The 23462-nt window shown below is 48.0% G+C and overlaps 1 protein-coding gene across 12 annotated transcripts in view; it reads right to left on the bottom strand.

Annotated features, from left to right (window-relative positions):
* The window catches only part of TRAF3 (TNF receptor associated factor 3), a 139827-nt gene that overhangs the window by 6765 nt on the left and 109600 nt on the right, over positions 1-23462 (bottom strand). For 5 of the 12 annotated variants that reach the window (XM_045397031.2, XM_045397032.2, XM_045397034.2 and 2 more), the window contains 5 exons: positions 18897-18977; positions 15211-15285; positions 13400-13492; positions 6778-6918; positions 1176-1350 (listed from right to left, as the gene is read on the bottom strand). In XM_045397031.2, coding sequence (XP_045252966.2) covers positions 1176-1350; positions 6778-6918; positions 13400-13492; positions 15211-15285; positions 18897-18977 — 565 coding nt within the window. The remainder of the gene's footprint in view (positions 1-1175; positions 1351-6777; positions 6919-13399; positions 13493-15210; positions 15286-18896; positions 18978-23462) is intronic. The other 7 variants (XM_045397035.2, XM_073998301.1, XM_073998302.1 and 4 more) reach the window with 2 other exon arrangements.

The raw sequence follows: 23462 nt of genomic DNA, 5'->3' as shown, positions 1-23462 counted from the left end.
GATCTCGATCTCCTGACCTCATGATCTGCCCGCCTTGGCCTCCCGAAGTGCTGGGATTACAGGCATAAGCCACCGTGCCTGGCCTCATTTTTTAATTTTTAAAGAGGCAAGGTCTCGCTCTGTTGCTCAGGATGGCATCAAACTCCTGAGCTTAAGTAATCCTCCCACCTCAGCCTCCCAAAGCACTGGGACTACAGGCCACACCACCATGCCCAGTCACACCAGCATCTGAAACAAAATAAAAATGACTGGTTTCTGGGGGTAACACCAGCAAAACTGTGTAGACAGATGTCCTGAGGCCACCGCCTCCCAGGGAAGAGCCCAGGTCCCTGTCCCAGTTCTACCACCGCTCTCATGCCCACAGCCCTGTCTGGACACATTACTAGGCACGGCCTGCTGAGAGGGGATGTCCTAGGTGGGTGACCTGCCTGTGTGTCAAAGGACACCTCACTGCAGGGTCCAAGACAGAGCGCTCCGACTCCACTATGGCTTCCTGGGAAGCCTGCTGGTGGGAGCCCCTGGGAGCAGGAGACAGCTGTGCTCTCCCCACCCCTCCCACCGGCCTCAGTGCCTGCAGGTGGCCTCTGCTCTCTCGGAGGCAAAGCTGCTCCCCTCTCCTCCAGCCTCATCCTCTGCCTGCTTCATCCGGCCCCCCACACGCCATGGTAATCTGTGTTCTTTCTGCCATTAATCCTCTTCATGTAAATATTCCCAATACTCTTTCAGTCCCCAAAGCCATAGGCCCACATCTGCTTGTGGGATCAGAAACACGCTGGCAGAGCGCAGTGGGACTGCTGCCCCCTGGCCCTTAGGAGTCAGGTCTGGGGCGCCCCGACCAGCAGGTCCTGGCCATGTGCACCTGGGCCTGTCCTGCGGGTCATACTGTGGCCAGTCTCTCCCAGGAGGGCTTTGTAGCTTCCCGTGGCTGCAGCTGCCCCTACTCTCTACACCACACAGGGCCTCACATGGCGGGGACAAGCCCGTGTGGGAAACGTTTGTCTTTGCTGGGGGACTTTCAGCAGGAAAGTCATCACACCTCTGCGTGTTACCCATAATTGGAAAGAACTGTTCTAAGGCGCATGTACCTAACATAGCCCTCATCCCACAGACCCTGCCCCAGCAGTCCCCCGGGGCCCAGATGCACACTGCTGGCCCAGCCCCGGCCCCTGACTCACCTGTGTTCCGAGCCACTTGCCCCGCGCTCTTGTCCACGCTCTCCAGCTCGGTCACACGGTTCTGGAGGGACTCCACGCTGCTCTTCATGCTGTCTGCTTCCTCCCAGTTCTGCCGGAAGGGCCGGATCTCTTTGTCGAGCTCCTTCAGTTTCTCTGCTTGGCTGTCTATCACTCGCTTCCAAACCAAAGGTGTTAAAAAGCAAAACATAGTTAGGACTTGGAAAATGCTGCACCCGCCTCCCATCAAATACAGACGGGCTAGGAGCAGAACAGTCACAGAGGCCTGCTGCCCGCGGCTCTGCCTCCAGGAGCGGGGCTCTGCATCGGCCCTCCTGGGAGCTCCCTGGGAACAAGTGCTTGTGCCGGCAGGGAGCACTCGAGGTGACGTGAAGCCAGATGGAAGAAAACAACAGGAGGCTCCACTAGATCAGCTTGCTTTGTCAACAGAGAGCCACCAGGAAAGCGAAGTGACAGGTGGCAAGTGTTCAGAAGACCAGGGGAGAGGTCTCCGCTGTCTCTGGGGCAGGCAGCAGCTCATGCTTCTGCTGCCCACAGCCCCTGCCCAGGCTTCCCTGTTTCACAGCAGCACTGGTGCCACCTGCCCACCTGTTTCTCACATGCCTACACCCTGGCATCAGTCAACCCCACACTAGCAATCCTGTCAGACACCTAGATCCAACCTCACCCTCACACTCCCACGTGTTCCTCCCAGCTCTTCTCCCAGGCCACAGCACCTGTGCAGGGCCACAAGGCTCCCATGGACATCTCTTCTGCAGCCCTTGTATACCTCGGGGGCCATAGGTATGGAGGGTCCCTGCTTCCCAGAGAAACCTCACCCCTGTAAGTGCAGGTCCCACGGGGCAAGTGGCCCTGCGTGGCTGCCACAGGGTCTCAGGTTTAGGATGCCAGAATTGTGCCCATGTGCCCTCATCTTCCCTTGGAACATCTAAAGACCTCCTACCCTGCTGCTGGGTCTGGGGCAGAAGCACAGCCCTGTCTCTGTGGCTGCCCCAGAACGACCCTCCCAGGAGAAGACTCCCACTCCTCACACTCCTCCCACCTGGATGGTGGCAGGAAAGGGCCCCAGGGCATGTCCTCAGGCCCTGGGTGAAACCCAGTGGGCCGATGCAGCAGACACAAGGGTCTTCCCCCACCGGCTCCACACCCAGGCTGCCAGGCCCCAGCGAGGGAGGCAGGAACGCAGAGACCTGCCCCGAACACGCGAGGCTGCCAGCAACCAGGCCTGACTTTATGCTACTTCATTTAACTAATTTAGAAACCGCTTCCCAAAACACACAGGCCGCTCGTATTTGTCACTACTTGGAGGCGTGGGAGCCGTACTCCGCCCTGGTGGCCCAGTCTGTGTTAAGGGGCTGGAATGCCCACCTGTGAGATGAAGCCAGGGACTTAAGGGGTTTTCACTTCAAAAAAGGATGTGCATTTTCAAGCAGCTTGTGAGGGCTGGAGGGTTTAGTGCTCAGTGAAGCTGTGGAATGACTGAGCCACCTCACAAGCTGCGGCCACACCGGGTGCTCATGGGGCGGGTCCCAGGGCCCCCTGAATTTACTTCTCCTTTTGGAAGTCTATTTTTAAACATCTAGGTTTCAGCACCTTTGCTGGCTGTTATTAACCACGAAGACACAAACATGACAGGTTTGGGTGACTTTTTGGGTATAAAAGCAGTGTTATTCTTCCTGTTCTTTCCAAGAAACGAACACCTCTTTCCACTGTCATTGTCCCTTTAAACTGACACTGTCCCTGCCCCTTTAGTTTACACAATCGTACACGCTCAGAAGGATATTTAATTAGCTCACCAAGTCTATTTGCTGGGGGACAATACCATTGACGACACTGAACATCCAAATCACATGGCTCCTCTAGTGAGCACCAGGAGCCTCTTGAATCTCTACCTTCTGATACCGTGCACTGAGCTGGCAGGTGCTCGCGACTTGCAGGGGAAACTTAATGAAAACATCAACAGAAGTCTGAGAGATGCCCTTTGTAACTTAGTAAACTCCGAAATGAAGCATGAGTCCCAGGCAGGGTGGCCCAGGACAAGCTGTGCCTCACGCTAAGCCTCAGGCCCCTGAGGTTAAGAGGGGGATGGCGCCCAGCCACCCCTCCCCCGTGATGGTGCTACGCAAGGGCACGCCTGACCTTGAGCACAGAACGGGAGTCTCCAGCAAGGACTCCCTGCACAGCAGGGGCCCCCAAGTCAGGAACACACAACATGCATGCACCGCATGCATAGCCTAGCACGACTAAAGAAAAGGTATCTCCATGAGCAGCAAGGGAACTCGGGCTATTTTTCAAACAGGCCCTTCATCTGTATCAATGGCACCATTTCAAAGCAGAATGCAGAGCCACATAAAGTGTTCTCTAAAACACAGCCAACGTGATTTCATCCCTGAAGACGGTCTACACTCAGCCACTGCAGCTTCTATAAAAGTAAATCTCAAGTCAGGTGTGGAATTGTACAGAAAAAAGACTCCGACACAGGGCTGAAGAGACAGACAGCACTCCACATCAACAGTCCACATCAGAAGGTTTGCCTGCAGGGAGCATCAGCCCATGAGCCTCACACACTTGCACGCCAGGGCTGCAACCGCGTCACCTGCTGTTAGGTCCCACTCTCAGGCCGCCGGGACCCTGGCACGCAAGCCCGGCACTGTGAGAAGCCCGGTGGTGCCTGCAGCCTGAGTGAGGGCTGCATGGATGGATGTCCCTCCCTTCTGTCCCAGCGCCTACTGCTCCGCATGTGCCCTGTGGACCCCTGACTGCAAGAACCACCAGTTCATCTAGTCCACTGACACCAGAAGCCTGGGTCATGCTCGCACCTATGCTATCTTCTTTTTTTTTTTTTTTCTTTTGAGACAGAGTCTTGTTCTGTCACCCAGGCCAGAGTGCAAAGGTGCAATTTTTGCTCACTGCAACCTCTGCCTCCCAGGTTCAAGCGATTCTCTTGCCTCAGCCTCCTGAGTAGCTGGGATTACAGATGTCTGCCACTGCACCCGGCTAATTTTTCTATTTTTAGTAGAGACAAGGTGTTGCCATCTTGGCCAGGCTGGTCTCGAACTCCTGACCTCATGATCCACCCGCATCAGCCTCCCAAAGTGCTAGGAATATGAGCGTGAGCCACAGTGCCCGGCCTAGGCTGTCTTCTTAATAAAGAAAAACAGGATATTTAAGAAGTAAAATATTAAGAACTCATTGTTCCCCGGGCATGCAAAAGCAAAGACACTCTCGAATTCCACTCCTTGACCCCTACCTGCACCCCCACCGCCACAGCCAGGCCATCGGGCCCTCTGTACTTTGACTCCCGCCATCACCAGGACTTTAGGGTCTACTGGAGAATCAGACAAGGAAGAAAGAGGAAGACCCCAAGTGATGTGTGCCCTCATCACCTAGGTGGTCCACAAACATTGCTGAAGGAGTGCCTGGAGCTGGCCAGGAAAGGAAGCAGGAGAAAAAGACATCTGTGCAGCAGCAGGGAGCCTCTCAAGGAACAACAAGCTGGTCCACTTTAGCACGGGGAGTGGGGCGAAGCTGGGAAGGTGAGGGGTGGCCAGTCACAGAGGTTTTCTGGGCCACAGTAAGATTTTACAATAAACTCTTCCTGGGGCAACCGGAAGGGCACTGAGGATGAAACAATGGGGAACACGGCTCGGCTGGGCTGCCACTCAAGAGGGTGGGCGGGGCCTGCAGCAGCAGAGGGATGGCCTGGTCCAGTGCAGCTCCCACACGGCCAGCACCTCTGGGCATCAGAAGGCTTTCAATCAGCATTTCCTGAGGATGGACAGCGCAGAATCCTCCTGGCTAAAGACCACCAACCCCACAGTCATCCCAAAGGTAACACTGAATTTCCCCTTTCAAAAAAAACACACAGTTGGAAGGACCTTCTGTTTAGACCACACCTGCTCAAAGGGTCACATGGAGAAGAGTTTTCACACGTTTCAGGCAGGGCCACATCCCTGCACTCAGGGGAATCAGACACGGGCAGCCTGCTCTGAGTCCCTTCTCTAAACACAACCTGTCTGCCATGCCCAGCCTCCTACTCGTCACATGTCAAGGGACACTGACCGCTGCCGTCACCACTCCATCCTAACTTCTCCAGCCTTGGCAACTTGGTTTCCCTTTTCTTTCTGACTTATGCTTCATTGGTTCATCCAATCACAAAAGTTTTCAAGTAGAAATCACACACCGTAGAGTGATTAAACTCGACTAAAAAGTAAAGTAAATGAGAACGTCTGACAGGAAGGGGAGAAACTAAAGAGGAATGCAGAGGAAATGTGAGGTTTGGGATGGGGCGTCGACACATCACTGCGTATATTCTAACTTTTTGTTGTAAATGAATCCAGTACTTGTGCATTCTTCCTTCTGTTGTGGCTATTTTAAGAGGTGATTTCCCTGGCCTTTCCAGTGCCTCTCTGAGCCCCAGGTCAACCACAGCAATGATCTCGTGAATAGCCAGAGCTGCTTGCCAGAGAGTGCAGGTGCGGGCGGGCCACAGGGTGGCCAGGGCCCTGCAGCAGTGGCCTGACCAGTCGCCTTGGCCAGTCTGATGACCGACACATCTCTGGGCCCTCAGCAAAATGCTGGGGGCTTCCAGCAGGAGGCTTGGTGTTTTAAGAAACATTGTACTTTATGTGGCTTGATTTAATGCTAATGACTTGTGCCTTTTTTAATACAACATAATGTTTCATTGTGTTTTCTCCTTTTCTCTCTGGGTAACTACAAAGTATAATAAAAAAGAAATTAATTTAATAAATCTCTATGCAATTCAAGTCACTGTGACTCATCTCCAATGTCAAAAATTAGAGAAAAGGCATTCTCAAAGATGCCATGACTCTGTGCTATTAGAAGTATTTTCTCTTCCAGATAATGTAGGGCCACACTGTAAGTACAGGCCCTTGAGTGACATGAGTGATTCTTCCACAGTGTGTGACACACACGAGAATTACTATCACCAACGCACACGAGTAACTTAATGTGCAGAGAGCATCTACAATGTTCATCTATTAACAAGCACCTCACAGACACCTGTGACGACAGAAGACAGGAGGAGCGACATTTCATCAGTCCCCTTTATATCATCGCTTCTATTCAGGGCGGCAAAGGTTCACTGGTTTGTTCTTCTGGAGGTGCGTGTGGATCTCCACAGTGAAACCCAGCGGGTGAGCGCGTGTCACTAGAAAGCTCACAACAGAGGAGCTGGGCTGCACAGCACCTCACTGCAGGAAGTGAGACTTTGCACATAGCCACTACTCATCAACAATATGAAATCTTAAACAATAAAAACAACTAATTTAAAAAATACAGGCTTCGCATCTTATTTCTCCAACAGTAGATCAAAGGCATGGAAGAGTGGTGGAGGCTTGCTCTCCAGAGAAAAGGCAGTAAGAAAACGCTGACCTGCAGCTTCCCAGGCTGGGCCTGTGCTAGCCCAGCTGCCTTTTCTAAGCCTTCGCTTAGGCCAGAGAAATCAGTTGCCTTTCTGCTTGCAAAGGTCAAGGACTCAGCTCAAGCAGTTTGCTAAGCCCTGAAGGGGAACACAGGCAAGCTCCTCTACCCTTTGATCTGGCCACAGTCCTAAGATTCTTACCTGTAAATGAAGGATTTTGGATTCATTATTTCGAAGCATTTCCTTTTGTCTCTCAATTTCAATTTCAAAGCTACATATCTGATTGTGCAAACTTTGTATGCTCTTGTTTTTTTCTACACTTTCATTCTGCAACAAGGAAACCTAAAAAAGAAATTCTTTAATTAATGTAACCAAAAGTGGTTTTCATATTAATTAACAACGATATAAATTAAATTTTCACAAGATAGGCCTTCTGTTAGCTTATTGACAGAGTTTCAAAGAAAAAAATCCCTTCACACAGAAAGTGGTAGTCCTGGTACTTTTCTTTTCTTTTTTCCCTCTAGAGACAGGGTCTTGCTCTGTCCCCAGGCTGGAGTGCAGTGGTGCAATCATAGCTCACTGCAGCCTTGACCTCCTGGGCTCAAGTGATCCTCCCACTTCAGCCTCTTGAGTAGCTAGGCCTACAGGTACATGCCGCCACCATGTCTGGTTAGGCTTTAAAAAAAAATTTTTTTTTAGAGCTGGGGTCTTGCTATGTTGCCCAGGCTAGTCTCAAACTCCTGGCCTAAAGTGATCCTCCTACCTCAGCCTCTCAAAGGGTTGGGATTAGAGGTGTAAGTCACCACACCCAGCCAGTCCTAATTTAATAGGGAATCCCATAAACAGTGTTTCTCAGAATCTCTTCCAGTAATTAGGGTGAGGCAAAGTGCAGCAGCTGATTGAATTTCAGAATAAATGAGATGCTTTTTCAAGTTTTTGCTAAAAACTAGTAAATCTTTTACCAGAGTATTTTTCAACTGTTGACCAGGAAACATAGTAAGAAACAGATGCTTATGTACCACCCCATTTATACCAACGTGTGTGGGTATCCCTGAAAACAGATGTCATAAAGCTGTACTTGCCCTAATAATTTATAATGCACCCTGATATTTTTTCTTTTATTCCATTTCATTTAAGAAAATACTAGTCCCTGGAGAACACTATGCTAAGTGAAATAGGCCAAGCACAGAAAGGCAAACAGTATGTACTCTCATTTAGACGTGGGATCTAAAAAAGTCAGGCTCACAGAAGCAGGGAATGGGGGTTACCGGGGCTGGTGGAGGTGGGCGGTGGAGGTGGGTGGTGGGGTGGGCTTGTGGAGCTGCTGGGCAGAGGGCACACAGCCTCAGGTAGACAGAAGGACGGATGTTTTTGAGCCCACTGAACAGCATGGTGACTGATTCATACTAACACGTGTTTCAAGACTGCTGGGGGAGCAGATTTTAAATGAAGTGACGTGATGGATATGTTAATTAGCTCGATTTAACTATTCTGCAATGTGTATGTATATATACCAAAACATTACACTGTACCCCATAAATATAAACAATGCTGGTCACAACCTACTAAATTATTTCACATCCACCCAGGGGCCACACCCTGCAGTTTCAACAGCTGCGCCAACATAATGACAGAGTGATGAGAATACAAAAAATTACATGGGTGCTGCACCCTTGGGGCCAGTCTGCTCCCCCTCAACATGGGCAGGCAGAACTGACACCTGAGGATACCCTTCCACAGAAGCACAGAAGAGCCTCTGCAACCCATGTCAGCTGAAGGGAGGGCCTGCTGAGTGAGCATTTCCAACCCCACCTCTGACCTTTCCAAATCTTTCTGAAAGATAATTAGCTCCCAAAGACAAATTAACACCTGGTCTCAAAGATGAAAGTTCAAGGGTAACTCCTACGAGGCTTTCTTCCTCACAAGATTTTTACAAAGGGCATCTTGACCCCCCATCTACCAACGGGTGTCTCTGTCTATCCATTGGGGTGGTGGTCTCCACCCCAGAAGACCCTAAGCTCTGTGCCAGATGCGTTGTGTGCCTCTCCAACGATGTACACTCTAAAACCACCAATGCCTGGGGACCAATGGTCACAAAGGTGACGGCCTGAGGGCATCTCGGCACAAAACCAGATGTGATACAGAGCTGGCTCTTGATGCTGTCCATCTAAAGGACAACCAGCCTAAAGACGGGCGTCCTGTTCATATTCGGCACAGCTGGCCAAGTCAAGAGACATCTTTTGAAGCAATCACTACCTTATTTTAAAACAAGTATGTATTTACTAAGGAATACAAAACTTGCAATGTCTCATGGGCAAAATATAACTTCACTTTCCTAGGATTTTACTCTGCAAAACTTGGCTTTCCTTCCTTCCTTGCCTCATACGTCCACGAACTCCTACAAGTGGTCAACCTGCACGAATGTGGAGCGGGCCATATGCAGCATCGCGTGGTGGTTGTGTCCCTCTGAAAGTAACAATTCATTCATTTCCATCTGTCAAACACGGGACAGAATTCTCAGACTCTTTATTCTCATATCCCTGCAAAAAGATGACATGTATGCCAACTCTTTTGACAAAAATCCCAGTAATGTCTCCAAAACATTGTCAATAGGCCAGCTGTCATGGCTCACACGTGGTCTCAGCACTTTGGAAGGCTGAGGCAGACGGACAACTTGAGCCCAAGGAATTGAAAACCAGCCTGGACAACAACATGGCAAAACCCCATCTCTACAAAAAGAAAAAACAAAAATTAGCCAGGTGTGGTGCAAACGCCTACAGTCCCAGCTACCGGGGAGGCTGGGTGCAACCACTTGAGCCCGGGAGGTCAAGGCTGCAGTGAGCCATAACTGCGCCACTGCTCTCCAACAAATCTAGCAGTTGAGCATGAGCAGAAGCAACTTACAACAATGAACACATGTCATGTCACACTAAACTCAACTTTTTTTTTTTTTTTTGAGACAGAGTCTTGCTCTGTCACCCAGGCTGGAGTGCAGTGGCGGGATCTCGGCTCACTGCAAGCTCTGCCTCCCGGGTTCATGCCATTCTCCTGCCTCAGCCTCCCAAGTAGCTGGGACTACAGGCGCCCGCCACCACTCCCGGCTAGTTTTTTTGTATTTTTTTAGTAGAGACGAGGTTTCACTGCGTTAGCCAAGATGGTCTCGATCTCCTGACCTCGTGATCCGCCCGTCTCGGCCTCCCAAAGTGCTGGGATTACAGGCTTGAGCCACCGCGCCCAGCCAACTCAACTTCTTTCACTTTAGGACTTCCCTTATTTAAACTATTTATTTATTTAATCAAAGAATTCCACTCCCAGGTCCTGCAGATCGCTGCTTCCACTCGTCTACAGGGAGATGCCGCAGGCACGGGAAAGTCCACCCGGCAGGTGTGTTTCCAAGGAGCCGGCGAAACACCTGCCCAGGAGGTCCGAGGTTCTTTGCACTGAGAACGTCCTTTACTCCAGCCCACTTTGGTGGGGGGGCTTTACATTTCCCCTCCATTTAAGCCTTCTTAAAATATAAAATGGGTGTTTTTAAGTCCATTTTGCAGTTTTTCTTTAGTTTGACTATGAATGTGAGGAATGGCCTGTTTTTTTTTTTTTTTTTGGAGACAAGTCTTACTCTGTTGCCCAGGCTGGCGTGATCTTGGCTCACTGCAACCTCTGCCTCCCGGGTTCAAGCAATTCTCCTGCCTCAGCCTCCCGAATAGCTGGGACTACAGGCGCACACCGCCACACCCGGCTAATTTTTTGTATTTTAGTAGAGACAGGGTTTCACAGTGTTACCCAGGCTGGTCTTGAACTCCTAAGCTCAGGCAATCTGCCTGCCTCGGCCTCCCAAAGTGCTACGATTACAGGCGTGAGCCACCGTGCCTGGCTGAGGATCAGTCTTTTTGAACCAGCTCAAACATTCTATTTTCTATGACAGATGAACAAAATAACCTAAGAAATTCCAACTGAATAATTCTATAATAAGAAATAAATTCCCATTGTAAGTAAACATAAAATCGCTGCTCTTTGTCCAGCCTTTGCTTTTGGACCTAGTGAAGGGCACCATGCACATTCTCATAAGCACAATGAGAATGTGCAGAGCCGAGGCTTGGCTGGCCTGACAACAGGGCGGGGGTTTGCTCTGATGGGCAGAGTCCGGGAGGTATCAGTCCTTTGGCAACGTCCAAGAAGGCAGTGCACAGCTGTGCATCCTGCACTCTCGGGGCTTCCACCGTGACTTGGCTGGAGATAGTTTAAACACATGAGGCATTCACAGAGTGAGAAACTGCTGCACTGTGTGTGGGCGGGCTGCTCTGGTATGTCCTGGGGTTTCCAATGATGCAAACCATTCACTTTCAGTGGGGAAAAGAGCACAGAATGGAAAGGAAGGAGCCGAATCCTCACAGGGACTCGGCCTTGAAAGGCTGCCAGATGACAGCATAGTCCACAACCATCCTGCTGGATAACCACGTGCTGCAGACCTGTTCAACTACTGTGTATCTAACTCAGTGGTAACATTTTTTTTTTTTTTTTTTTTTGAGACAGTCTCATTCTGTCGCCCAGGCTGGAGTGCAGTGGCGAGATCTTGGCTCACTGCAAACTCCATTTCTCGGGTTCAAGCAACTCTCCTGCCTCAGCCTCCCAAGTAGCTGGGACTACAGGCGCCCGCCATGTCCGGCTAATTTTTGAATTTTTTTTGTTGTTAGAGACGGGGTTTCTCCATGTTGGTCAAGCTGGTCTTGAACTCCCAACCTCAGGTGATCTGCCTGCCTCGGCCTCCCAAAGTGCTGGGATTATAGGCATGAGCCACCACGCCCAGCCACAAAGCCTATCCTTTTTTTTTTTTTTGAGACGGAGTCTCACTCTGTCGCCCAGGCTGAAGTGCAGTGGCGCCATCTCGGCTCACTGCAAGCTCTGCCTCCTGGGTTCACGCCATTCTCTTGCCTTAGCCTCCCAAGTAGCTGGGACTATAGGCGCCCGCCACCACGCCCGGCTAATTTTTTTTTTTTTTTTTTTGTATTTTTAGTAGAGATGGGGTTTCACCGTGTTAGCCAGGATGGTCTCGATCTCCTGACCTCGTGATCCACCCACCTTGGCCTCCCAAAGTGCTAGGATTACAGGCGTGAGCCACCACGCCCGGCCCACAAAGCCTATCCTTAAATTGAAGCGAAGAACCTTCTAAATGAGAAACACAGCATCTATGAGAGGTAAGAAGCCTTATGATCTATGCCTACAATTTTGAAAAGACAGAAACAAAATGCCAGCTTCAAAAAGAGGGAAAAAAGATTCCTAGGTAAACCACCGTTGAACTCAGAGCAAATGCTCTATGCTCACAGGAAGATCTCCAGGATTCTGCAAATATGAGTTCTGCATTGCTGCCTATCAGCATTGTTCTGCTCCATGTGTGTGCACAGGACGCCAATCCTTCCACTGCTTCTCAACCTCAGCTCAAGCATTTAGATGAAAAACTCTCTTAAGGCAGGTTAAAGGGAAATATTTTGATTTAAAATTTTAGACTCCTTGCAGTATATTTACATTTTAAATTGCTGGGATTTAACACTGGAAACAAGACATTCAAATCTTTACGAAACTCAAATGTCAACTCCATTGGCTGTTCTAATTCACCTTAGTGTCCTCCTACTACAAGTTCTCAATACATGTTTGTTGAATATTGAATTAAGTTTATATTTTTGTAATTAAGCCACAATGGTAGATCCTACAACAACTTCTTCTCTATCAATTCTTAGAGGTTTTCATCTTCTCATGATAAGAAGAAGGCCCCGCTGAGCTGAACATCACAGAACAAACTCCACTGAGAGCTAGCGTTATTGCAGGAAGGTGCTTGCTCCTGCATCTACAGGCCTGCAATGAAGGTCTCTCAAGAACAGCATGGAGGCTGGGCACGGTGGCCCACACCTGTAATCCCAGCACTTTGGGAGGCTGAGGTGGGCAGATCACCTGAGGTCGGGAGTTTGAGACCAGCCTGACCGACATGGCAAAACCCCGTCTCTACAAAAATACAAAAATTAGCTGGGTATGGTGGTGCGCACCTGTAATACCAGCTACTCGGGAGGCTGAGGCAGGAGAATTGCTTGAACCCGGGAGGCAGAGGTTGCAGTGAACGGAGATCGTGCCATTGCACTCCAGCCTGGGCTACAAGAGCAAAACTCGGTCTCAAAAAAAAAAAAAAAGAAAAAAAAAACAGCATGGGAGAGTGAGTCTTTTCGGGAAGTGGTCCCATCTATGTGGAGAGCGCACCAAGTTTCACAAGGTGTCAAATGACAAAATCAATTGTAGTCATATCAAATATTTTCTCCTGTTTGTCTCTTGTAAAAGACACAGAAGTGTAACACATTTAGAGGGGTAACCACCCAGGTCAGGGCTGGCAAACTTATTCTATAAAGAGCCAAGTAGTCAATATCTCAAGCTGTACAGTCCCCACAATCTCTAACTCTGCTGCTTTCGAGCGAAAGAAGCCACAGACAACACAGAGCGAGTAAGGGTGGCTGTCTTCCAACAGAACTTTGCTTACAAAAAAAAACCAGCAGGGTGGGGACTGGGCATCTGATCATCTCTGTGCTGGATGGATGCTAAAAAAATCACAATGTGATTGACTTTAAAAAAGCACTTCACACTTGTTTGGCAATTAAAAAACAAAGAACAAAAATAAAACACCTTCATTTATAAGCTCAGGAACACACAGAGTTTTTTTTGACAATCTCTTGATATGGTTTCTTTTATCCAAAACCCATTAATAACTATAAAAAGGTTCTGTCTTTAAATAATCTGCAGAGATGATATAAATCCCATAGCAGCAGGAAAGTGTGCAGCCCACCTTCTTTTCGAGCGAGTTGCTCCACTCCTTCAGCAGGTTGACGTGCTGCACGGCGGAGCTGGCCTCGTGGGCCTTGATCTGCTGGTTTGTCCCCTGCGAGAGCAAAGATGTGAGGCATTCAGCGAACCTCGCTGCATTCCAAAGGGCAGAAAGGCTAACATACAACCCTAAAAGCAGCACTAAACACAAAGAGGGGAGACCTATTTGCATCAAATGAACAGGGAATCTCTGCGCCTAAGGAGGGCTGTGCTCAGGGCCACCTGGCTACTGCGTGCAGGTGAGGAGGCCAGCACCCTTCAATGCCACAGTGAGCCAGCAGAGCCAGCACCCTGCAATGCCACAGTGAGCATCTCAGGGTTATTTCCTCATCCCTCCAGCTCATCTCAAGTGGCTTCTTATCAAGGGTTGACACTTGTAATATCAAGAAATTAAATTTTAAACTCATTCTTGATCTATTATAAACTATTTTTCTCATTAAAATGTAGTATAAGTGGAAAATGTTTAGATACCCATAGTTGTGGCGAGATACTGCCACAACTTTACTAGACAATAGTCTAGTAAACATGTAAGCAAAGCAGGATTCAAAAGAATTTACTAAAGTATTAATTTATTAGTTCAAATACACTGTATCCAAAGATGTATTGCTCTTCACCATTCTAGTATTCTTAGAAAAGTTACATACAAAACAAATACAATCTACAGAGTACATAAGATGTAGACCATTTTAGAGTCAGGAATAAGCACATGTAATTGTACTTCATATATTTAAGGAAATAATTTGTCTGAAATATAATTTGTTTTGCTATTAGAAAATTAAGAAGCCACAGAAAGCATTTTAATGATCTCCAAAACATATACTCTGTACATAGAATATTCATATATATATGTTGATATAAGTGTTGCAATATATAAACATATATATACACATACACAGAGAGAATGAATGATACTACGTACGACAGAACAGGGGAGGCTCAGTCTTGTTAGAGACTAAAGCAAAGGAAGGCACAGTCATTCTTACTCTTTGGCTGTTCTCTTCCTCAGAAAATACTAAGATGCCAATCTCTCTGTACTGACTTCATAACAATGTATTGGTGCTACGTAAAATATAAAATACTGTAATTGTAACATATACTGCCTCTTGATAGTTTTAAGATACATATATTTAAATGAAAACTTGGTTCCATTCACTAGCAATCTCAGATGTGTTAAAAAATAAACAACAACAAAACACCAGATGCAGATTTCTCACACTACATGTGTGGCAGCAGCAGAGACGCCCTCCCCACGCTGTTCTCTGGGAGGTATGCTCTCTATGAGCTGTGCTCCATTTTGCGTCTGTCCCCAGCTGGGGTCAGAGTCAGCACAGACATGTATATCAAATGCATTTATGGATACACACGTGTGTGATCATTATGGCTGTGTACTGACACACACGCTGTTGAAACTATGCTCAGTTTGATATTCGCTTATATTCAGGTAACAGCGAAAATTTCCGTAACAATCTATCTGAAAACCCCACCAAACGTCAAGCCTGTCTGTTGCGTTACTAGCTGGTTTGGATGTAGCACTTCTCTTAATGTATTAACTTCCACCTCAGCGCAGTGTCTCCCTGCAGTCTCAAAACACCACCAACTGGAAAGCGAGCATCCCGCCTGCTGCACGTGGCTTTCGTCACCCAGGCAACAGGGTGTTTCAGTTTCATGACGAAGAATAAGGAGTCCAGAGCTTGCATGTTAAAATGTTAATATAATAACTTTCTCTCATGGCAGAATGTCAGTGACTGGGAAGGACAAATGTCGGATACTGACCTGAAAAACGCAGCCATAGCGCTTAAAACTACAGGTGCTGGGGGCATTGACACACTCTGACAAGTGTGCACTCAACTGCAACGGGAAAGAGACGTGAGTTGTGGCACAAACGTTTGCATGAAAATGTTCAAACATATTAGGGCACAGATAGCATCTGGGCTGTACTATTAAGAATGGTGTTTATCGCTACAGGTGTGTATATATCATCTCTGCCTAGACTTCTATGCAGTAAATATACGGTCTAGTCACGTGTATACACATATACGCCAATATACAAGAATACATTTACTATAACATTTCTTAAACTTGCAGTTTCTTTAGAACAAATTGTTCAAAATGTGACATGCCATCTGTAGTGCCAGAATTTAAAAAAGAAAGAAAAAACATAAACTGAAATGCACATTTAAAGACCATAAACAAAAATTGCATGAAAACACAAAAAAATAGAAAGCATTCAGAATGCAACTGGGTCACACACCTAATATACGGTACACAAAAATAAATATATTTTCAAAGCAAGCTTACACAATGTACCATTACTCATAATACTTGAGATAAGTGCAGATGAGTTTTTCCTTCATCTGAAAAGACTTTTTCCCTCTGTAAGGGCCAGAAACTCAGGTAGCTTTTCAAAGACCTCTAAGATCAGTCTAGCAATAGAATCTTAATACTGTCACCTCTAATTGATGGCAGGAAATTTAGGTGGGGCTGGGAGCAGATAACTAATTTTGCAAGAAAAAAGTCCCTTGCTCAGCTCAAATGCTGGTGAGTTATCAAATAAAAATCACTTATGATGCCCTAACAAGAGAAAAGGGAATGGAAAAGATTACATTTTAAGGAGTTAGGCTAATACAAATGAGGTATAGTTTGGTCTTTTTTTTTCTTTATCATGCCCCAAGACTGAGCAGAAGTTTTGCCTTTTATTGAAGAAATTCCCATCAGGAAACTCTAGGGATAGATCTTCTTCACAGAACATAGACTCTCCTTGGGAGGAGGGTGTGTGGGTGCAGCAGTGGGTGCAGCAGCTGGAAGGTGTCTTTCTGTGTGCCAGCACGCATGTGTTCTCAAGGCTCACGAAGCACGTCCTCCTGGAGGATGCAGCTAAGTTCTACAACTTCTCAGTCTCCCAGGACAAAGGCGGTCCTTCCCTCTAGGTGGGTATTTACAACAGAGGGGAAAATGGATCCCTGCTGCGAAAGCTAAGGAGGAGGGGCAGGGACTGAGGGGCCCATGTGGCCACCGCTAGGGTTGACCTTCAAGGAAAGTCTCAGAGCCAGGGCAGAGTCAAGGCGGTAGGAACCTGGCAGCCTGATGCCCTTGCTGCTCCTCGGAACCCAGATCGGCTGTCCCTGCAGGAAGCGCCCACAAGGCACGTGACAGGTGACTGGCAGGGAAACGCAATGTGAAGACTGCACAGAACAAGGTTAATTAAAAAACTTAGAATGTATTCTTCCAGTGTCATTACTGCAATAACAAACCTGCATGTCAACACTATTACATGTTAAACCAGGGACACACTGGGCTTGATGCATGTTATTTTCAGTGTACTAGAGTAAATTCGGTGTTGGACCTTTTTCTAAATTGGTTTTATTATCAGTATTCTGAGTCTTAGGGAATCTACAGGAGCTCTGGAATAGGGGCAGGAATAACCTATAGCTCAATAGCATCTTTCATCAGAAACCCAACAGAGATGCAGGTTTAACAATGTTTTAAAAAAATAAATTATTGGCCGGGTGTGGTGGCTCACGCCTGTAATCCCAGCACTTTGGGAGGCCGAGGCGGGCGGATCACGAGGTCAGGAGATCGAGACCATCCTGGCGAACACGGTGAAACCCTGTCTCTACTGAAAATACAAAAAAATTAGCCAGGCATGGTGGCGGGCGCCTGTAGTCCCAGCTTCTAGGGAGGTTGAGGCAGGAGAATGGCATTAACCCGGGAGGTGGCGGAGCTTGCAGTGAGCAGAGATCACGCCACTGCACTCCAGCCTGGGCGACAGAGAGAGACTCCATCTCAAAAAAAAATAAATAAATAAATAAAAATAAATAACAAAACTAAAAATAAAATAAATAAATAATTAATTGGCTGGGTGCAGTGGCTCACGCCTGTAATCCCAGCACTTTAGGAGGCTGAGGCAGGCGGATCACGAGGTCAGGAGATCGAGACCATCCTAACTTGGTGAAACCCCATCTCTACAAAAAATACAAAAAATTAGCCAAGCGAGGCGGCAGGCGCTTGTAGTCCCAGCTACTCGGGAGGCTGAGGCAGGAGAATGGCGTAAACCCGGGAGGCAGAGCTTGCAGGGAGCTGAGATCCGGCCACTGCACTCCAGCCTGGGCGACAGAGCAAGACTCCGTCTCAAAAAAAAAAAAATTATTTCAACAGCACGCACTCTTTAAACACTAACAGAGGATTGTTCAGTTGTGGCAATAATTTACATGTATTTTTCCCCAGTTCCTCCCAGGGGCACATTCAGGGCCCAGAGGCCACTGTCATCAGGCGAGACTGTGCCCTGACCCTCAGCTTCAAGGTCCTGGGAGGGCACACTCTGGGGGAGAGTGGCTCTCTGGGCCCTCCTGTACCCCGAGTCCCTGACCCTAGCCCCACATGGGCCCTCTTGCTCAGTCAGGGGCATGCGAGGCTGGTTATTCCTGCTGCTACCCTGTATCTATTAATAAAATTTCAGTCTGTTGAAAAATGCTGAGGTGAGCAGGTGAGCCGGCTCCTTAGATCAGGGTACCACACATCCAGGGAGCCCAGGGTAGCCCCAGATGACTCCCAGAATACTAACTAAAGGAGCTCCAGGTAAGGACAGATGCAGAAACATTAAGAATCCTTGAAATTTTCCCAACTGGACATATCCTGATCAAATGAAGTCAACGCAAAATCTACCTATCTCAAAGAGAGTGCCAAGGGCAATGTGAGACGCGCAACCCTTGGGGGAGGCCACGCGGGGCCCTTCTGGAGGCCCTAAAATGTGGGAGCTGTCCTCCACCCAGCATGTGTGAGCAAAATGGTTCTGAAGTGTCTCTAATTCATGTTCTTGAGATAATCTAACAGCAATTACTATTCTATAGAGTTAAAATTGCTTTAAAAACCCCTTGTCACCTTTGCTTGTACTGTATATAAAATATTCCCATTTTCTTAATGCTTCACAATCTTTGCTCTGAATTTACCACACTGTAGTTTTGTTTTGTTTTGTTTTTGAGATGGAGTTTCGCTCTTGTTGCCCAGGCTGGAGTGCAGTAGTGCGATCTCGGCTCAGTGCAACCTCCGCCTCCTGGGTTCAAATGATTCTCCTGCCTTAGACTCCTGGATAGCTGGGATTACAGGTGTGCACCACCACGCCCGGCTAGTTTTTGTATTTTTAGCAGAGACGAGGTTTCAGCATGTTGGCCAGTCTGGTTTTGAACTCCTGATCTCAGGTGACCCACCCGCCGAGGCCTCCAAAAGTGCTGGGATTACAGGTGTGAGCCACTGCACCCGACCCTACAGCGTAGCTTTTGACTGCTTGCTTCTGACTTCCAAAAAATGGTGTAAGGCTTTTTGCTGCGGTTTTAATTTTTCTGGCTATACACATGACTCTCATGAACTGGGAAAACGTGAGGCTTTGGCTATGCAGGGAAGGGGACCCAGGCACGCAGCCCTAAGGGCTTCACAGGCTCCCGGCCGGGCCTGGCCGCCCCTACCTCGCTCCTCAGGAGAGTCTGGACGCTGCATTTGTGAGGGCAGGATACCACCACGCAGGGACAGTCGGTGTCTTCATGTTTCTACAGAGAGAGAAAGTACTGTCAACTTTAAACATACAACCTGTCTTCCTTCAGTCCCGCTGAGATCCCAACGGGGCCCCCAGTAATGGCTCTGCTCACCATCACTGTCCCCTAAGCTACGGCACTCACGTTACGTACGGCTGAGTCATTATTGTCACAGAGTGTGAGTGTCTCAGGACATCACAGGTATCTCCAAAGATCTGGTCAGATCTGACCAGTGAGGGCGGCTTGCCTCAGAACAGTCTGCTGGTGGGGGCCTCGCCACAAGGGCTTCCACTTAGCACGTCTCCTCTGTGCCAGAGCTGCTTCTGGTTCACACAGCCCCTAACGTGCAATGCTCAGGGAGGCATGGCCACTCACATAGCACTCAAGCACAGGTGGACAGCGGAGCTGGGGACACAGCTGGTGTCTGCCTCTGCTGGTTGAGAGACGGAGGGTTTCCCTTGGCCTCTCAGTTTGGAGTCTGGAAATAATGCTTCCCAAGTACGTGAGAGCAGCATGACCTACTGAGTATTTACATTACTCACCTAGAACCTTAATCTAGATTATTTTTAGTCCATGGAAAATTGGGATAAGTTTTGGGTTAGGCCTTCTCTAATAGCACACACTTCATGTTTGCTGAGGCTGGATGATGGCGACTGTTAAGCCCAATCCCACGGGCACCTGCTGGGTGTCTGTCCACGAGCAGAGCAAGGACAAGGACTCCCCACAAGGACATCAACTGCAGGGCCCCTGGGGAGAGACTAACGAGGCAGAGCCAGAGATGGAGCCATGCTGAACAGTCCCTGCTGAGCAGGAAGACTGTGGCAGCGGCTTCCCAGTAGCCACGGGATGCCTCAATCCTCCCCCCCATCCATCTTTTCAAGTCCTCTTTCGGCCTTCAGTTACGTTGCTGTTCCACTGAAGGAATTGGGGAGGCATTTGCTGAGAGCCAGAGTCTGACTGGCGGGTCTGAGGGCCGAGGAAGGCAGCAGCCCATTTGAGGGAAGCTCGTCCTCAAAACGTAGTTGCTCCTCTCCCCCAGGAGCTTGCTTTCCTCGGCAGGTTTCTAAGGCCCAACTCTGCAGACACCCACGGTGGTTCTGTGGCAGAATAGGGATGGGGCTCAGGGCAGGGAGGCTGAGGAAGAAGGGGGTGGAGGGCAGCACTGTGGCCAGGGAAGAGGAGGCCAATCAATATCTTTCTGTGTTTAACTTCCAACAAGCCCATGCCAATCTACACTCCCAGTATCGTGGGGATGCATGTTTCCACACCCTTGCCAATTCTATCGCACAACCTTTGGCAATCTGATAGGTAAAAAAATGGCGTAAGTGGGACCTGCAATTCTTTAGTAATGTGTGGTTAAGCACATTATATATATATATATATATGTGTGTCTGTGTGTGTGTGTGTGTTTTTCAAGACGGAGTCTCACTCTGTTGCCCAAGTTGAAGTGCAGGGGTGTGATCTCGTCTCACAGCAACCTCCGCCTCCTGGGTTCAAGCAATTCTCCTACCTCAGCCTCCGGAGGAGCTGGGACTACAGGTGCATGTCACCATACCCAGCTAATTTTTTGTATTTTTAGTAGAGGAAGGGTTTCACCATGTTGGCGAGTGGGCCAGGCTGGTCTTGAACTCCTGACCTCAAATGATCCACCCACCTTGGCCTCCCAAAGTGCTGGGATTACAGGTGTGAGCCACTGCACCCAGTCTTAAGCATATTTTTGATATTAATCATTTCTATTTCTTTTCCTGTGAACTGCCTTTTCACAGCTTTTTTTTTTTTTTTTTTTTTTTGAGACGGAGTCTCGCTCTGTAGCCCGGCTGGAGTGCAGTGGCGGGATCTCGGCTCACTGCAAGCTCCGCCTCCCGGGTTTACGCCATTCTCCTGCCTCAGCCTCCCAAGTAGCTGGGACTACAGGCGCCCGCCACCTCGCCCGGCTAGTTTTTTGTATTTTTTTTAGTAGAGACGGGGTTTCACCGTGTTAGCCAGGATGGTCTCGATCTCCCGACCTCGTGATCTGCCCGTCTCGGCCTCCCAAAGTGCTGGGATTACAGGCTTGAGCCACCGCGCCCGGCCCACAGCTTTTGACCACTACAGTGAGTTGAATAATGTCCTACAAAATTCACGTCTATCTGGAACCTCAGAACGTGACCTTATTTGAAAATAAGATTTCTGAAGATGCTGTCAGTTAAGATGAAGACACCCGGGCATGGGGCAGATCCTAAATATAAAGAGTGCCACCCTTAGAAGAGGTGAGCACAGGCACTAGGAACACGGCCACGTGAACATGGGGGCAGAGGCCGGAGTGGTGCAGCCATGAGCCAAGGAAGGCCAAGGACTGCTGGTGGCTCCAGAAACTGAGAGGGGCAGGAAAGCCTTCTTCCCCACAGTTGTCAGAGACAGCAGGGCCTTGGTTTTGCATTTCCAGATCCAGAACTGTGACAGGATAGATTTGTTTTTGCAAGCCACCAACTTGGGATTACTTTGCTACAGCAGCCAAAGGAAAATAACACATTCGTTAAAAAAAAAAAAAAAAAAAAAACAAACCTGAATCTTCTGCTGATTTTTTTCATTTGCCTATAAATGAAATCAGTCCTATCTATGAAATTAAATGTAATTCTGATACACACAAGCATGTATGTGCACACATGTGTGAGTTGAAAAGCATAGGCCGGGTGCGGTAGTCCAGCACTTTGGGAGGCCAAGGCAGGCGGATTACCTGGGGGCAGGAGTTTGAAACCAGCCTGGCCAACATGGTGAAATCCCGTCTCTACTGAAAATATAAAAATTAGCCGGGCGTGGTGGCAGGCACCTGTAATCCCAGCTACCTGTGAGGCTGAGGCAGGAGATTTGCTTGAACCTGGAGGCGAAGGTTACAGTGAGCCGAGATCGTGCCACCGCACTCCAGCCTGGACAACAGAGTGAGACACTGTCTCAAAAAAGAAAAAAAAAAAAAAGCATAACTACATAGTGAACACCCATGAAGCCAATACCCAGGTCCAAGGGCATGACTGATAACATCCACCTACCTGCATCTACCTCTCCCATCTCACCCTCATCCTCCCACAAGGAGTACCCATTAAAACCACAACCCTGAATTTTGTATTTCTGCTTCTAAAAAGGTTTCACTATACATATGTGTGCCAAATGAAACACTGTTTCATTTTGATTGTTTTTGAATTTTGTTAACATGGACTTCTATCATAGGAGTCTTCGGGACTTGGTTCAGTATTACACTTCTTAGACTAATCTGCCTATTGCAAATAACTGCAGGCCCCTAACTTTCACTACTGTATGACACATCCCCCTGTCGTATAATAACACTGTAATATAATTTCCACCTGCTCATGGGTGCTCCAGCTGTTTCCAGATTTCTGCTGCTCTGGTCACACCTGGCCACATTTCCTGGTGTGTGTGTTTCTCCTACACATCCAGGAGAAAAACTGCTGGTTAACTGAGTGCCTGAATGTCCAACCTAGTAGGATACTGGCAATTGATTTCCACAGTGGTCAAACCTAGACTTCCACCACGTACGCTCTCCCATAGGGTGAGATCTTTATCATCCTGATCTTCACAAGTTAACAGAACTGTTTAAAGAATGATGGTCCAGAATTTCTAGACTAAATCCAGAAGGTTTGTTTCCTGACACTTTAAATTATGCTAACCTATAAATTTAAAAGGTAATAATAAAACTTGAAAATAGCTGGCATACTGTATATACCATAGTTTAAATGTAGAAAAGAAATCCTTCTATGAACTACAATGGTCCAGGGTTTTGACGCATCCTCAGCACATTTTACCAACATTTGATGTCGTGACACACCACAAAACATAGGGAGTGTAGGAGAATTCGAATGACCTGGGCTTCAGGTCTCCGTACATCAGGTCTGTTCTTCCTAGAAATAAACTCAGTGAAGGCCTGAGGGGAGGAGATTAAGGGTGTTCAAATTGAAAAAAAAAAAAAAACGTGGGAATCAAATCACACCACTGAAAAGAGAGGTGGCCTAGGGCAAGTCACAGAACCAGGCCTGGAGCAAAGGCAGCAAACCAGCAACTGCTCTCCCCTTGTGGGGCTGAGAGGCAAGGGCAGACGCACTGGCAGGACCCCAAACACCCATGCTTGCTGAAATGACTGCAGGCCCTGAGAGAAGCTGACACCTTAAAATGCACTCTACTATCAACACTGCTCAAACGGTGTTCAACTTGCTTTATCTCAAGCATGTGGTGCAATTTATAAGGAATATTTATTTGCACAACTCAGGCCCCAAACTTGCTCATTATCATTCTGTGCTTTCCATCTATTCTCTTTCTCCCTTGTCTTTAGTTGACAAATTCAAGGCCCAGATCAAATGAAAGGCAACCTCCTCACTAAAGCCTTCCTTGACACTCAGGCTAAGCTATTATAACTGGTCCTTCCTTGTTGGCATGTTATTAATATTACAGTCCCAGTACTTCCCATACTAACATGAATGAAACTGTGCATCTGGCTGTCTCTGTCATCAG

Source organism: Macaca fascicularis, chromosome 7 (genome assembly GCF_037993035.2).
Source record: "Macaca fascicularis isolate 582-1 chromosome 7, T2T-MFA8v1.1".
NCBI classification, from domain to species: domain Eukaryota; kingdom Metazoa; phylum Chordata; class Mammalia; order Primates; family Cercopithecidae; genus Macaca; species Macaca fascicularis.
This window is presented reverse-complemented; position numbering and strand designations above follow the sequence as displayed.